The 14898-nt window shown below is 39.4% G+C and overlaps 1 protein-coding gene across 1 annotated transcript; it reads right to left on the bottom strand.

The window, feature by feature from the left end:
* Positions 1-306: 306 nt before the first annotated feature.
* Positions 307-13651, bottom strand: LOC133413198 (mis18-binding protein 1-like). The gene is made up of 16 exons (XM_061697248.1): positions 12909-13651; positions 11500-11631; positions 11131-11420; positions 10437-10510; positions 10158-10279; positions 9977-10067; positions 9341-9477; positions 9112-9260; positions 8568-8637; positions 6528-7329; positions 5861-6039; positions 4463-4590; positions 3061-3203; positions 2002-2089; positions 1865-1919; positions 307-732 (listed from the first exon to the last, which is right to left on the bottom strand). Exons 1-16 carry the CDS (start codon positions 13600-13602, stop codon positions 632-634), a joined length of 3255 nt encoding a protein of 1084 aa, XP_061553232.1. The 5' UTR covers positions 13603-13651; the 3' UTR covers positions 307-631.
* Between the last annotated feature and the right edge of the window lie 1247 nt (positions 13652-14898).

The following is a 14898-nucleotide window of genomic DNA, read 5'->3' as shown; positions in this document are numbered from 1 at the left end:
GTAATTTTACGTCATATCATATATTGTATTTTGCATTGTTTGGCGCAACCCTGTTACAGATAATCAGGTACCCGAAAAATATATTTCTCAGCCACGTGAAAAACAGATTTCACATTATTAATAAAGTTAAATTTGAAAATAATACTAACTTAATATTAGTATTACTGGAATGACAGCAATGTGGTTGCAAGTAACAAGGTTGCAAATCAATCAAAAGTTCTTGCTCGAGTACATGATGTGTCAGCTGCTATGCTAACTTGTCAAGAACAAACCGCTATAAGAAAAAGTCACAAGTGACTCGAGGAGTTGGAACACAATCTTTATTTTTGCGAGTAAGAAAGCAACAAGTCCAACTCAAACATATTAAAATAGAAGCCAAAGATGTGTCTTTTGACACAAAACTGTCAGACTATCTACATGTGAACTCAGCCATCCATCCATTTTCTATCCCGCCTTTCCTCACTCACCAGTGGGTGGGCTGGAGCCCATCCCAGCTAATTTGGGCGAGAGGCGGGGTGCACCCAGGACTGGTCGCCAGCCAATCGCAGGGCACATATAGGCAAGCATTCACACTCACATTAAAACCTAATAAAAATTGAAAGTCTTCAATTAACATAAGACGAAGAACTTGTCAGTCATTGTCAGAAAAGTAAAAATCCTCTTCTTCCCCACTGTCAGAAAATGAAGCAGCTTTCTCCGGAAACTTCTCCAAAACATCAAAGGAATTGTTTCCTAAAGGACAAAAAAGGTGTTGAAGGTGTCTGATACTTTTCTGATTCTTTATGTCTGAAAGAAGCTATTGAAGCATTTCACGTGTACTAACTTCTGCATACAAAAGCCGTCTTTCAACAACATAACTAAAGCACCTTACAGTTGAGGAAAATTACACATTTTATACAAAATATACCAGATCAAAATGATTATACCTCATACCATTAAATAATTTGGTATAATGCTGTAAAGTAACATTTTCAAAATGTTAAAAGAAATTAAAATAACAGTAATTTCACATACAGCTTTATAAAAAAGTTTCAATTTGATCTTCCAGCCAAAAAACAAATACAGTGTTGTAAAAACATTGTAAAACACACAGACACACACAGGTGCATTGAGATACATATGACCCGACTTACAAGTTTTTCCATATACGAGCCGTCATTCGGACAAATTTTTGGTTTGACTTGCAAGCGCAAGTTTTGTGCAAGTTTGGCTTCAAACAATATGTCATCAACCCGTAGTCATGCTTGTTAGCATAGCGCACACAGGAAGGGAGCTATCCCGTTTTCCGGGTGTGGTCACACGTTCCGCATATAGCGGATTACACACTGTGTATTTAAAGTAAGCATATACCTTAAAGTCTGCTAGCTTGATGTAAAGAAAAAACTAAAAATACAAGAAAAACACCATTGACATGCTAACGTTAGCACCAACAGTCACAATTTTATAACCCTTTAAGCAACGGATATTTAAACACATGCAGATAAAATAACAATAATCACAAGGCACATATTCTTCAACCCCTTCAAAAAACGAGTATTATAGCGACTTATTGAGTTAGTATTACAGCAGAAGAAGTCTATTCTTCTTCGTTTGTCCACATGACTATATTATACTGTACAGTACTACCTCCCGGTGACCAAGGTCGGCACACCAGAATATTTTATTAGTACGTCCAAACAGGTCTCTCTGCTGGTCACTTTACTTACAGTTGATTCACTTGTATGTGCGCACGCACAGACACAGGATTCAAGATTTTTTTTCCATTTTGAAATATTTGTTTTCATTCTATTGTTTTATTTGTTAATAAAGTTGAATTGGATTGGAAGCAATCCACCTCCATGGGAACCTTGTAAATGAAACCTACCTGGGATTTCAAATGTTCCCGTTGTTTGTTTGACTGCTGGTATGGGCGAGAAGCTCTGAGAGGGATATTTAAAAAAGTATTAATTAACCTGCTTCTTAAAATTGACTGACAAGGAATTACTAGGGTGTAAATGGTACCTTCGCTGGAACTTGTTTGCGGCCGTTGACCTGATTTTGTTTCTTCATTTTCTGGAGTTGAAAGACATACAGGTCCTCATTCTTTGAACTAGGGAAGAGGGAAAATCTAATTAGTCAACACTGTCAAAACAGACAAGGACATAAGGAGACCAATCTCGGATCCTAATACTCTGTTATCTCAAGAAATTGTAATATGATCAGATTGGCCAGGGATATACTAAATAGAGGTTTCTGAAGATGCAAAGTAAATAGGGTGTTCTATGGAACATACATTTAGATTTCTGTTGCATTACAGCTTCTGACTATTAAAAACTGATAGACACTTGATAAAAAAAGTTTTAAGGTTTGATAAATTTTAGTAAAGCGGAAAAAAATAAAGCGGAAAAAAAATAACTTTTTATTGTTTGGATACAAATAGTTGGGTCTCTGGGGTGCCTGCTCAGCCTTCAAGTGTGAATTTATTGAAAACATGTCGCTAGAGGTTGGAAAGCCAAAGTTGGCAATGCTGTTTACAATTTTCTTAGTTCCATGCACTAGCTCTGCCCCAGTCATCATGGTAACAAATGCAGTACTCTGTATTTGCGTGATGATTTGGACCAGCTTGTGACAAGTGGATATTAAGTGCGCTGTAATTCTTCGTGTATTTTGACAGAAACATTTTAAAAATGGTAAATGGGTTTTCACTTGTACTGTGAATCCCCATTTATTGCGGGAATACATTCCAGACCCACCTGCAATAGGTAAAAATTTGCAAAAGACCACATAATTAATTTTAAAAAAAGTATTAGCCCTCCTACATCATGTTTTAAACACAAACTTATTTAAAACACTTTTTAAACACACTGTAAACATATTCAAGTAAATTCAGAAATTTGGAAACAAAATTTATAGAAAATATTGTACATATTGTAGTGACACTGTGTGACGTCGGTGAGGTTGGCCAGTTGGCATAAACCCTTAAACTGTCCCCCTTTAAATCATCTATTAGTAGGTGGAAACATTTTATAGCTACACAACACTTTCTGAATTGCGTGGACAGAATTGAGAAAAAGCAGTCACCTGTTTGGTGAATAAACCATTCCAGGAGTGGCAAGTAGACACCGAGGAGTCTTCACTCGAGGGAAATGTAGTGACTCAGGTGTCAGGGGCTCCAGGTTGTCCATTGTCAAGTCCTCTTCTCCATCCGACCAGATGGACGGCATCTACTCATCATCATTGGAACGAAGGTGGTAAAAGGAGTGTGGAGGGGGCGGGGGGATCGGGGGTCAGTGTTAGCTCATCTCTAACTTTGATGGTGTTAAGGTCTTTTCACACTGCACTTGCTCATATGGAAAGGACGACAACGATGAAAGCAACGGGGTCGCGGCCATCCAATATTTGGAAGTGGTGTCGCATCAGCCCAGAAGGAAGTCGTTAGCCTTTCCCACTAGTGGACCGCAACTTGACAATATATACATTATTTGTCATCTTTGGAAAAGAGAAAAGAAATCCTCCCAACTTTGCTTCTTTTAACGAGGAGGATGTGATGCAGCAGCAAACAAGGAATGGGAATATTCCACACTAATTTCACGGCAGTAACTAAGTTTAAACTTGTTCCTCAGCTTTCTCGTTCCAGGAAGAGCACTTCGAGGTCTATTTCAGGCTGAGCAGGGAGCTTTGAAAGGGAGTTTGAAAGCCTCCTACAGAGACGTTTCTGTATATTTCTATTGGCCCAAAGTTCTGGACACTGGGACACAGCAATTATTATGCCTTCCTCCATTTCCCCATTTCCATTTACAGTGCAAGTCTGCCAAAATAGCACTCAGAAATCACTTCACCAGCCCCGCTCCCACTGGAGGAGCTTTTTGACATCACCGCGTCAACGCTCCACAGAATAGAATTTTTTTCTATCCGATGACGCGGCACTGAGCATCAGACGCCCTCCGCATTGACGCAACGCTTGGCGTCACGTCAAAACGCACCGACGCCCCCTCACCACACATACAATGAATGGGAAAGTCGAGGGCGTCAGACGCCTTGCCAAGGCCGGTGTGAAAGAGTCTTTAGTGTAGTGATTCCCAACCACTGTTAGATTATACACAGATCATCAGGCGTTAAAAAAATTAATAATAAAATAACTAAAAAACATTTATTTACTACGAATAATGCATCTTTGTTCTTCTAGCTATGCCGGTGAGGTATAGTGTCAGGAAGAACAATTAAATGCTCTTTCAGTAGATGGCAGACTGTACAATTCACCTGTTTATCCAGGGTTTCCCTTCATACAACAGAATTGTCATCATCATTATTTCAGTATAAAGTAGTATATATTTTGTGAATTTTTTGGGGGGTGGTCTATTGCGAGATTTTTCTAATCTAAAATAAATATATATCATAAAATATATGTGCCTTGGCTCAATTGCAGGTGGGAAACACTGTTAGAGAACAGACTCATTGCAAAAACAGAAGAAGTGATGCCAACCTCAAAGCGATTATTGTGTGCCACACTGAAGGCATCGTTGACGTTCTCTTTGGGCATTGCCTCCAGGAACTGACGCACCTGCTGTTTTCTCTTGAAGGTTCCAATGCCTGCAGATATGAGTGGTTGGTCTGGAATAGAAATTGTCAATAAAAAGCAGAGCATTTAGGAAAGTCTTGCACTGATTTTGTACTTAATTATATATACTGTACATGGTACAGTGAACCCTTGTTTATTGCGGAGGATACGTTTCAGATCCGCCCGTAGGAGCTAAAAATCAGCTATGTAGACAGACCTGTTTTACCCCTCCCAAATGCTTTAATCATATTTTAATGTAAAAAATAAATTTTAAACAAACTGTAGATATAGTTGAACAGCATAGCATATATGAAATCTATACAAAACACTGTACGTATTGTAGTCTGTGTTTTAGATATGTGCCTTCAAAAGGCAGGGCCTGGTGGGGTGGCGTAGGACGTCAGCGATTCTGTGCGAGTGTCTGGCCGTGAGCTATGGCTGACAGCAGCTCCTGTGTGAGTGTGCTGATTGTGTTTATAGGTTGTTCAGTTACGTTCCGGGGCTGCTATGTTGAATCATCGTTGGAGGTTGACTGTTGGCCACTATCGTGTTTCATGACTTGGATGCCTCGCTGAAATCAACAGGTGGTAGATTTGCGTAGCAAACTAGCAGCAGGGCGTCAAACGTGTGTAAATATTTTATTAAAAATGAGAGCAGTAGCACGGTCACTTGAAAAATGCGTAAGTCTATCCTGAAATATGAAAAACATGCCCATCTGAAAAAAGGTTAATGCTAACGCAACATGTGACAAGCAGCCTTAAATCCTCACATCAGGTGTTTTTTCTTTTCTCACATTGGCGTGCACAGAGAGTTGAAATTGAAAACAAAAATAAATTACACCATTGATTAATCGGCATCTACTCAACTATCATCACCTTCGCGTCCACGTGTATATGAACAATGTAGAGCCTTCAATCAAGCTAATGTGCAAACTTTTGGAATGTGGGAGGAAGCTGGAGTACCCAGGGAAAACCCACGAAAGCACATTGAGGACATGCAAACTCCACACAGTAAGCCCGGAGGTGGGATTTAAACCCCAAACCTCAGACTTGTGAGGCAGACATGCTAACCACTAAACTGGCCGTAATTCTAACTTTATTCTCATAATTCCTTATGGAGATTTTTTTGTGATGAATTACAACTTCACAAGGTCTTCAACGAAGGTGTATATTTATGTTCATAATATTATGACTTTATTCAAGTAAAATTGCTCCCCCTCCCCCCAATAGGGCTCTAACACTGCTTTGTATACTGTGTGATATCCCCCAAGCAGAATGAAAAGCAAGCTTTTTCTACATCCCATCCATGGTGCCTTTTCATTACTTGTGGCTTTTGGTGCATCCTCCTTTTTCTTTTCTTTTCCCCGGGCGCTCTTCACAGGGGTCTGGATGTCTTGCAAGGCCAAATCCTTGTTGTGGCACTCCTCTGCAGAGCGCGTGCCAACCATCATTGCCACCTTTGTCCAGTAGGATGGCACGTGCAAAGGATAACTGGACGCAGCCCTGCCAAAGTGGAGTACATGGGCACAGACAGGAGTTGCTGCTGAAGAGAACATTTCTAACGTAGGGCTGTGATTCCCAAACATGGTGCCGTGACACATTAGTGTGCCATGAGAAATCATCAGGTGTGCTGCGGGACATTATCCAATTTCACTTAATTGGTCCGAAAATAGTTTGCTTAGAGCAAATAATCCATCTTTGTTCAATCATCTTGCTATGCCAACAACATGCACTACTCACCAAAAAAAAGAAATTTGGCATATTCAGCGTTTGAATAAATGAAAGGATGAAACTTAAAATCACTATAACTAGAGCTGAACATTTTCTATTAAGGATAATTTAATAGAAAGGTATCATATTCAAGGATAAATATAAACACTTTATTTTGTCATAAGGACATACATGCAAAATAGATGACATTTATAGCGTAATTGCTCAATTTTTCCACTTCACTCAATAAAGGTTGGGATGTGGGTGACTGTAAGACTTACTTTTGTAGTTTTGCCAGCTCATCCTTCGTCCACTCGCCTTCATCTTTGCCTTGAGGAGACACGGTGTGTCCTCTACTAGATTTCTTTTTAGATTGCTTCAACTTTGTCGAAGCCTTTACAGGCGACAATGGTTTGAGGCTCTTGGTTTGAGTCTTCCTGCGTTGCTGCGTGGGCCTATTTTTGCCCCGTTTCCCTTTGCTCTTTGTAGAAAGCCCCTCCTTCTTCTCCCCCGTCTCTTTACGTAAGTTAGACTCTGATAAATTGTCATCAACAGCAGAAATCTGAGGATAAGTGCGTTTTCTCCCCAAGTTCTTTAATGGAGGCGCGTTGAGCACCTTCTTTTTGGACTCCCGTTCAGGGAGCTTTTTGGGATTACTTTGAGATGGCATCTTGTTCTCATTGGACACCTGTTCATCAGAGTTAGTAATGTGATTGATTTGCCTTTCCTCCTCCTGCTGCTGCTCCTCTTCCTCCCGCTCCTTTTCAGACTCTGATAATTTTTCATTAACAGCGGGAAACTGAGGCGGAGTGCGTTTTCTTCCTAACTTCTTCAATGGAGAAGAGTTGCCCATCTTAGCTTTGGACCCATGTGGGGTCAGCTTTTTGGCTTTACTTGAAAGCAGCGCCTTTTCATTGCTTGACTTTTCATCAGAGCTGGTGGTGTGATGGCTTTGCCTCCTCACTGCTGCTCTGGTTGAAAGAGAGGGATTCTCCTCAGGTTTAACTTCAACTTGATTATGTTTGCAGTGTGGCATCTTTACTTCTGTCAGTGGATCTCTTGTGGACTCATGCCGTTTATGACCTGGAACCATAGAAGAGTTGGTTGGAGATAAATACAGAATATTCATTTATAGTTTTTGTATTATTTTATAGTCTTTTTAAAGGGGCTGGACAATCCTTCTCTGTATGATTTGAACACCTATGTCCATGTCAGATGGGTGCCATAGTAAAGGTCAATGTGGCTATACGTGATAACCCTGGGATATCACTGCAGGATACATTCCAGACCAGGGCTGCACAATTAATCGAATTTTAATGGCGATCACAATTTTTGCAGGCATGAATAAATCAACCCTATCATAGGCTACATTTACATTTATAAATGCGGGCTCTGCCGTATATTAATCAAGGACTTTCTCAACCAGTAGTAAGCCAACCACCAGGAGGCAAACGCATGGTAAAGGGTTCTTCAAGCTGCCTAAAATATCTGGCACTGGTGAAGACAAACTCCATGTCTTCCAGATCCGACCCACCACATAATTTTATGTGGCCCACGGAAGCAAATCATGTACATCGACTTCATATTTCTTGCTAAAACACCAAAATTGCAAATTGTCTTCTCTTCTAATAACGATGAGATATTTCAAGCATTTTTGTTACTAATTCCCCTTTTAAAATAAACTGAATAATAGTTGAATTTTTTTTTTACTGGCTTCTGAATTCAAAACTAGTTATCCATCAAGTTGTTGTGTATATGTAAAAATATGAGGCAATCATACATTTAATCTTTATGGGTTCATAGACATAACGGTCCTCTCAGGTAAAACAACTACGATGTGGCCCGTGACAAAAATGAGTTTGACACACGTGATGTAAGGTATGTTTTCAGTGCATTTAGCGGACATGCCCACAACATTTGACAGTTGAAAGAACATCTCGATTTTGCACCATTTTCAAGCTGGATTTTGGCAGGCTTGTTAACAACACTTTTCTCTGCGGTGTATCAAATTTATGAGAGCTTTTTTATTTTCAGTGGACAAGGACAATTGCCTGCTTACTGCAACAGAAAAACAGTGACCCGCGATGTTCTTAACAGGTCTCAGTTTTGAGTCGTCACATACTGTATGCTTACTGTATTATTATTTTTTTCACCCACAAACCACATGGCACAACTGTCAAGGAAGAAGCGGATTGCCCTGGCCACTATAGCTATATTATAATAATTCAAAGAAAGGTATTGCATAACAAGGAAAAGAAGGAGAAAGTGTGCATCGCCCAATTCACTGACTGTACTTGTGCATTTCCACGACTAGTATTTACCTTTGTCGTTGAGCAGAAAAGCCTGGGCAGTTTCCCGAAACCTCTTCATAGACACTACTGGAGCAACATCCTAAAGAAAGTAACACAAATATAATTATAATAATATATTATAAAACGTGCTAACATAAATTATATATTGAATCCCACTTCCCAGGATTCTGGTAGAATGCAAGGGACCTCTGCTTGCTACTCCAGGGTAATGTGCCCTCGTTCTCTCTCTCCCTCACCCCGTGAAAGGGAAAGGGACACACACACACAGACACACAATAACTGAATTTTATGTTTTTTATTTATTGTGTGTGTGTCTTTTTTTTTTTTTTTTTTTTACCATTTTAAGACTACATACTAAATTTTCGGTTTGTTAGCGAGATGGTTGAAACAGCTACATAACAGTAAGAAGGTCGTCAGTTTGGACGGTTGTTACCCAGGGATGGGTTAAGTGCAGAAAAAAAAAAGTGCTTTACATTCTAGTTTAAAACATGTGCCTTGGTTCAATCAAGGTTAGGAAACACTGTTCTGGTAAAGTAAGTAGTTAGACACTTACTGGGTAGGGAGCAGAGGTTTTGTAACATTCAAAGATAGTAACATTCAGGTCTGCATCCACAAAGACCCTGCCTCCTCTCCAGTAATCCAGGGGTGGCTTGACCAGCCGACCACTCCGAGTCACTTTTGTGGAGTAAGTACTATCGCCCGCTGCAGAAAAAGAGAAAATGTATGAATGAAGAAAATAAAAAGAGTCTTGAATGTTGCCGAGCGATCAAATTATAATTTACCCTTGGGATTTCTTGTCTTGTATTTACTGGTCCTGACAGCATTTTGCTGATCTCTTTTTTTTCTAGCTTGGAGAGCAGACGTCTCTGTTGTCCTGGTAATTTTGCTTCTCTTTTCAGTGTTCACTTTTCCCCTCCAGCTAAAAGGAATAAATCCAGCGTTTGATTAAAAATGATATTCGTTCATACAGGGGGTAATCTGTTTATGATTACCCCCTGGCGCCATACAAAATCATTGAATATGTTTTTCAAGCATCATTGGAACATTTTGAAAACGTTTCTGAAATTTGAAATATGACGGCTTAAAATGGCTTGAAAGATGACAAACTTTTTGTTGAATGCCTACTTTGACTTGAATTTGACCTGTTTTTTTTCCTTATGGAAAATGTGGAATTTTGAGACAGATTGGAATTTTTGGAATGTGGAATGCTCTTCAGCATTACCGCAATTATGACTTTACTACTGCGCTAGTGTAGTTTAGTGATCGAATACAGCATGTTTGGATTTTCTTACAAATTTGAGTTATATCGCCACCCTAGGAAGGGAATGCCGTCGTAAATCAAGGACCCCCTGTACCGGTTTTCAATAAAACATCATCAGAAGAATGTGTATGTGTTAAATATTGAAGAAAATTCTTACTCTTTTAATTCTGACAAACATTTCTCAAAAAGTTCTTTCCAATTTGCTGGGAATCCCTTTGCAAATATCCTTAAAAGCCAGCGGGGCAAGTCTAATACAGAAAAATGCGATATGCGAGTCAGTGAAAAGGTCATTTACACAAACACATCACAACAATACATCTGGTATATCTACAATTTACCGGAATCTGCATCCAGCATCATCTTGCCCACCAAGATGTAAACATTGCCAGATATCGTCTTCAGCACAGTGCTGGAAACTCTCTCTGCAATAATGTTACTGTTCCACGGTGTCCCGTCTTCCCTGTGCCAGATGAAACACAGCAACAAAGAATGAATCACATCCTACATACGTGGAATCTGTCAGACAAAACAATACTTTTACACACTGTCAGTGTTAAGAACAAGTATTGACAGAATATTTCAATCTTGGCTAAAAAACAAAACAAAAAACGACTTACATGTGGATTCCTTGTACAAACAGGCCATTACGATTCTTCCTCAGGAACCACTTTTTAAGATGAATAGTACTCTCCTGCCAAGGGAAAAAAAAAAAAAGCAAATGACTAAAACTGTCATGTGCCTGTCAATTGATTTGAATAACAATAAATTTGTTCTTAATAATATAAGATTTAACATTTTTAGTAGAATAAAGTGGTCATACAAGAAAAAAGTTGTAATGGGGGGGAATAAATGGTTAGGTTTAGGTACAAGAAAAAGTCACTATAATGAAAAAAAAGTCAAACTGACAAGAATTAAGTCAGGTTTTTGGACACACAGTGCAGTATATGAACTGCCTCCATGAGTAAATATGCTTTTATTTTCTTAATGGGCACTTGCCCCCCCCCCACCCCCCCCCCCCCCCCCCACAATCTCTGGGCTCTGCTCGCTGGTCATCATGGTAACAAAAGTCAAACTTGCCATAGGCCCAGCAGTTCGACAACCGCTTGCTTGCATGAGTCAGGGCATATTTCAAATTTCAGCGAGACAGGAAACATGATATGTAAAGTGTTCTATAATTCTTTATCCTTATGTAATTTCACACAGATAGTCACTAGACTACATCTAGCTATAGGAAGTGTATTAGAAGTTGGGGGAAAAAAATTATGTAATAATGTTTACTTTAAGTAAAATTGGTTGTTATTCACTACTCACAGAGGCTACTGCTGCAAAGTTTGGCCATTGCTTGTTCTTGAACATGAAGTTGTGTTTCTTGGGAATGGAGATGGAGGGCGGGTTGAGGAAGATGGAATCTTCAAGCAAATTATGTCCTGACAGTACAGCAGAGGAAGAGGCCTCCTCGGGATGACGTGTGTCTGACTGGCCGGCGGCAGACTCCAGTCCGGCTTGGGTGACTGTACTCTCAATATCCGACTCCCTTCTTACAACATTGTCTTTGTCCATCTTGTCCACATTGGAATGGCATTCATAGCCAGTGTGGACCACTAAAATACAGCAACAAACTTTTTTTTTTCTGGTACATTTTGTTTATGAGCAGTCCTAAACTTTTGCGTTTACGCCTACCTCCATCCGGGGGTTCACTTGGTTTCTGGCAGTCTTCATAGTCCTGCTCCTGCTCTCTTCTGCTGACCCTCTCTTTCATGTAAACAAACATCTTAGCAGGAGACAGGAGTTTTTCCAAAGAGACAGTGGACCCTGTTCGAAGCAATACAAACATTAAAAATCGCTTGCTAAAAACAAATAGTGTATAAATGGCTGAAATCGAGTCATCAGGGCCTTAAAATGTGATTTCAATCGATTTTCTTTCTCTTCGCTTATAGAAAAAGCAAATGACAGTGACATTAATGAAAAAAGTGTTTTTTTGTTCTGTCCCCCCCTCCTTCTCTGATTTGTTTTACTCTCCTGATTCCAAACAAGCTTTGAAATATTCATGTTGTGCAATAGTTTTTTTCTGCTAGCATTTACTGGAATCAACTTCCACAGAAAAACTGTTTTTCTATTCTTTTTCTTCACGATAACACAGTCATAAAGACAAAAATGAAAAAGAGGTAAGATGCAGTAACATTTGTCCTTTTTTGCAGTCGAGTGAGTACAGTATTGTTATATTGTTTGTCGACATTTGTGTTTAAATATTTCGTTTAAAGCGTTAACACCACAACATAGATGCTATTCGTTAGCCCAGCTATGGCATTTTGCATTGTGTGTTGGTGTTAAGCCAGCTGACTTTTCTAAGGCAAAGGTGTGTGGTTGTTTTAAATACATGATTTGTAATACTCTTGATTTTATGTTTAGTTTGACGGTAAACTTCACCTAGGAGTGGCAATAAAGAGCTTGAAGCCCATCTGCCAAACCGCTGCTTGCTGTGAAGTGAGTGGAGTTTAGGGCTGCAACCAACAATTATTTTAATCATCAATTAATCTGTCGATTATTTTTTTCAATTAATAGATCAACCAGATTTTAAAAATATATAGATACATTTCTATCCCTTTATTCAAAAACAGGACATTATTTCAAATTGACTGTGCTGAAACTCCACAAAAATAATTGATTATGAATCAGTTAGGGGTTTGGTCTGTAAAATCTCAGATAAAAGGTAAAAATGTCGATCATCATTTTCCAAAGTAAAAACAGATGTTTGCAAATGTCTTATTTTTATGAAACACAAAGACAATCAGTCTGTTTTATTTTTTACAATAAATATAATTATCAATAGTTTCTGTTGAGAGGCTGAAATTTGAATTGATTAGGACAATTTTAAGTTAAACGAGGCCTCGAAACAATTAATTATCAATGAATCTTTGCAGCTCCAGTTGAGTTTGCTACCACCATAAGCACTTGTATCTAAATGTTTTTCTCTCAAGTCAAGGCAAAAAAAAAAGAAACAGTCGAGTGACTGTTTGCATCTAAGTAACCCTCGTAAATCGGGTCACTCGCAAGTCAAGGTACGACCGTATTCAATACATTTGCCTTACTTTTCATTGTTGCAAATTCGCGGTGGACATGCACTGGTCTGCATGCGTTTTTCTTTGGACTAAAGGGATACCCTCCTGCAGTGTCCGTGTTGTCATCCTGGCTTTGTGATGTGACATTTGCACTGTTGCAAACTTTGTTCATTTCCAGCTCCTCCACTTTTCTTTTCCTCATCTTCTTCTTCACGGGGGAACAATGGGCCGGTGGAGACACGGAGGCGTCAAAGGCAGCGAAATCTTCATCGAACGCGAGGTTTTTGTCAGCAATCTGTTTCTTTCTGGGCCCACCGGAGTCTCTGGTCGAACGCGGGTCTGTGCGGATGCGAGGTGGAAACACCGCCGTGGACTCCATAAGAGGTCTCCTCGGTGATGTGAATCCATGTCTGGTGTTGGTTGCATGTGGCACCTCCACAGACTGTCTACTATAATCCCAGTATGAATAGCCAAGGCTTTGCTTGGGGCTCTTTATGGGCGAAATAGTCGACGCTTCCACCTCACCAAACCTGGGATAAGTTTCATTAGGTTCCCACACGTTCTCTGGTCTTCTCGACGCTGGTTTAATTTGCGGTGCGTGTTCTTCTCGAGCTCGAGTCGTTCGTTCTTCTCTCTGTACTTTCGATTTAAGCATGGCAAACACCTTAGCAGGAGATTGGAACCGAGTGTCTGCATATTGTAAGACATGTTGATACGACGCCATATTTTAAAAGGTGTGTGTGCTAGGCTAACTAGCCCCCACTTGCTCACAACTAAACTTCTGTTTAAAAAAAAAAATCGAAACAGCCGCGTTAGGGCGGAGTTGTTTGACGCAGTTTGAAAATAAAAACGTCACGTCCGTTCGAGTTGTTTTTTTTCCTTTTCTTTATTGAAAAAAGTGTACAGGAAGAAATACAAACTTTTGTACCACAGCGAAAAATCTTCAAGTACCACTATGACCAACATTAGAATGTTACTCTATTCTAATATTAGGCCCAAGGATTTATTCCTAAAAAGTTATATTTATTATTAAGCCACTGTAACATTGTGCACAGTTTGAATGTGCTTAAATATAGGGAAATCAAAAACGATGTAAATATTGATTCAATTAAAATGTATTGCAAATAAAATTCTAATCCTCAAATAAAGGTTTAAAACCAAACAGGTCTGAAAGATTAGATAGAAGTGTACTCTAAAGTTTAATACAATACAACTGAACCACACTAAATGTACTGTACTTTATTTTTTATTTTTTAATAATTAGGGCACTGTAACATTATGCACCATTTGAACATTTAATTCAGTGATTCTTTCGCGTATGACTAAAGGGAGCCTGTGTACTAGTAGTACGCGTACCCATAGAGATATAAGCGTGTACCACACTTTGAGAATCACTGAACTATCTGATAGAGCACTTCATTCATTCATTCATTCATGGCACTGTGTGGACGTTGCATGTTCTCCCCGAGCTTGCGTAGGTTTTCTCCCACATTCCAAAAACATGCACGTTGGTTAATTGAAAACTCTAAATTGTCCTTAGATGTGAACATATGAATACTGGTTTTTCTGTTTGTTTATACTGTTTGCGCCCTGCGAATGCCGGGCATTCAGTCCAGGATGTACCCCATCTCTTGCCCGAAGTCCGCTGGGATAGGCTGAGGCTCCACCACACCCACGACCCTAACGAGGATAAGCGGTATAGAAAATGGATTGATAGATAAATTATTTTCTACTTACACATATTTTATATTATTATTTGGTAGGCTGTGTGTGGTTACCAAGTCTGCCTCACAGTCCAGAGGTCACGGGTTTGAATCTTGGCTCAGGTCTTCCTGCTCGGATGAGAGGCGAAACATCTTCTAAGACAACCAGAACAGTCCAGTTGCAATCGATTCAATTTAATCCGGACCACCAAGTAGTTACATTATCAAGAGTCCTGTAATATTTATTGCATTAATTTAGCCATTTCATTAAAACATATTCCTTGATTTTTTTTCCATTATTTGATAGCTTTTTACTT

This window comes from Phycodurus eques, chromosome 14 (assembly GCF_024500275.1).
Source record: "Phycodurus eques isolate BA_2022a chromosome 14, UOR_Pequ_1.1, whole genome shotgun sequence".
Classification (NCBI taxonomy): Eukaryota; Metazoa; Chordata; class Actinopteri; order Syngnathiformes; family Syngnathidae; genus Phycodurus; species Phycodurus eques.
Note: the sequence above shows the minus strand (reverse complement) of the source record. Positions and strands in the feature narration are given on the sequence as shown.

What these genes read in the sequence shown, in the direction of transcription:
- LOC133413198 (XM_061697248.1), bottom strand. Translation starts at nt 13,602, where the DNA reads ATGGCGTCGTATCAACATGTCTTACAATATGCAGACACTCGGTTCCAA. An exon ending in TTTGTACAAGGAATCCACAT is followed by an intron (nt 10,280 to 10,436) that starts GTAAGTCGTTTT and finishes CATCTGGCACAG; the next exon opens with GGAAGACGGGACACCGTGGA. An exon ending in TTTTCTGCTCAACGACAAAG is followed by an intron (nt 7,330 to 8,567) that starts GTAAATACTAGT and finishes CTATGGTTCCAG; the next exon opens with GTCATAAACGGCATGAGTCC.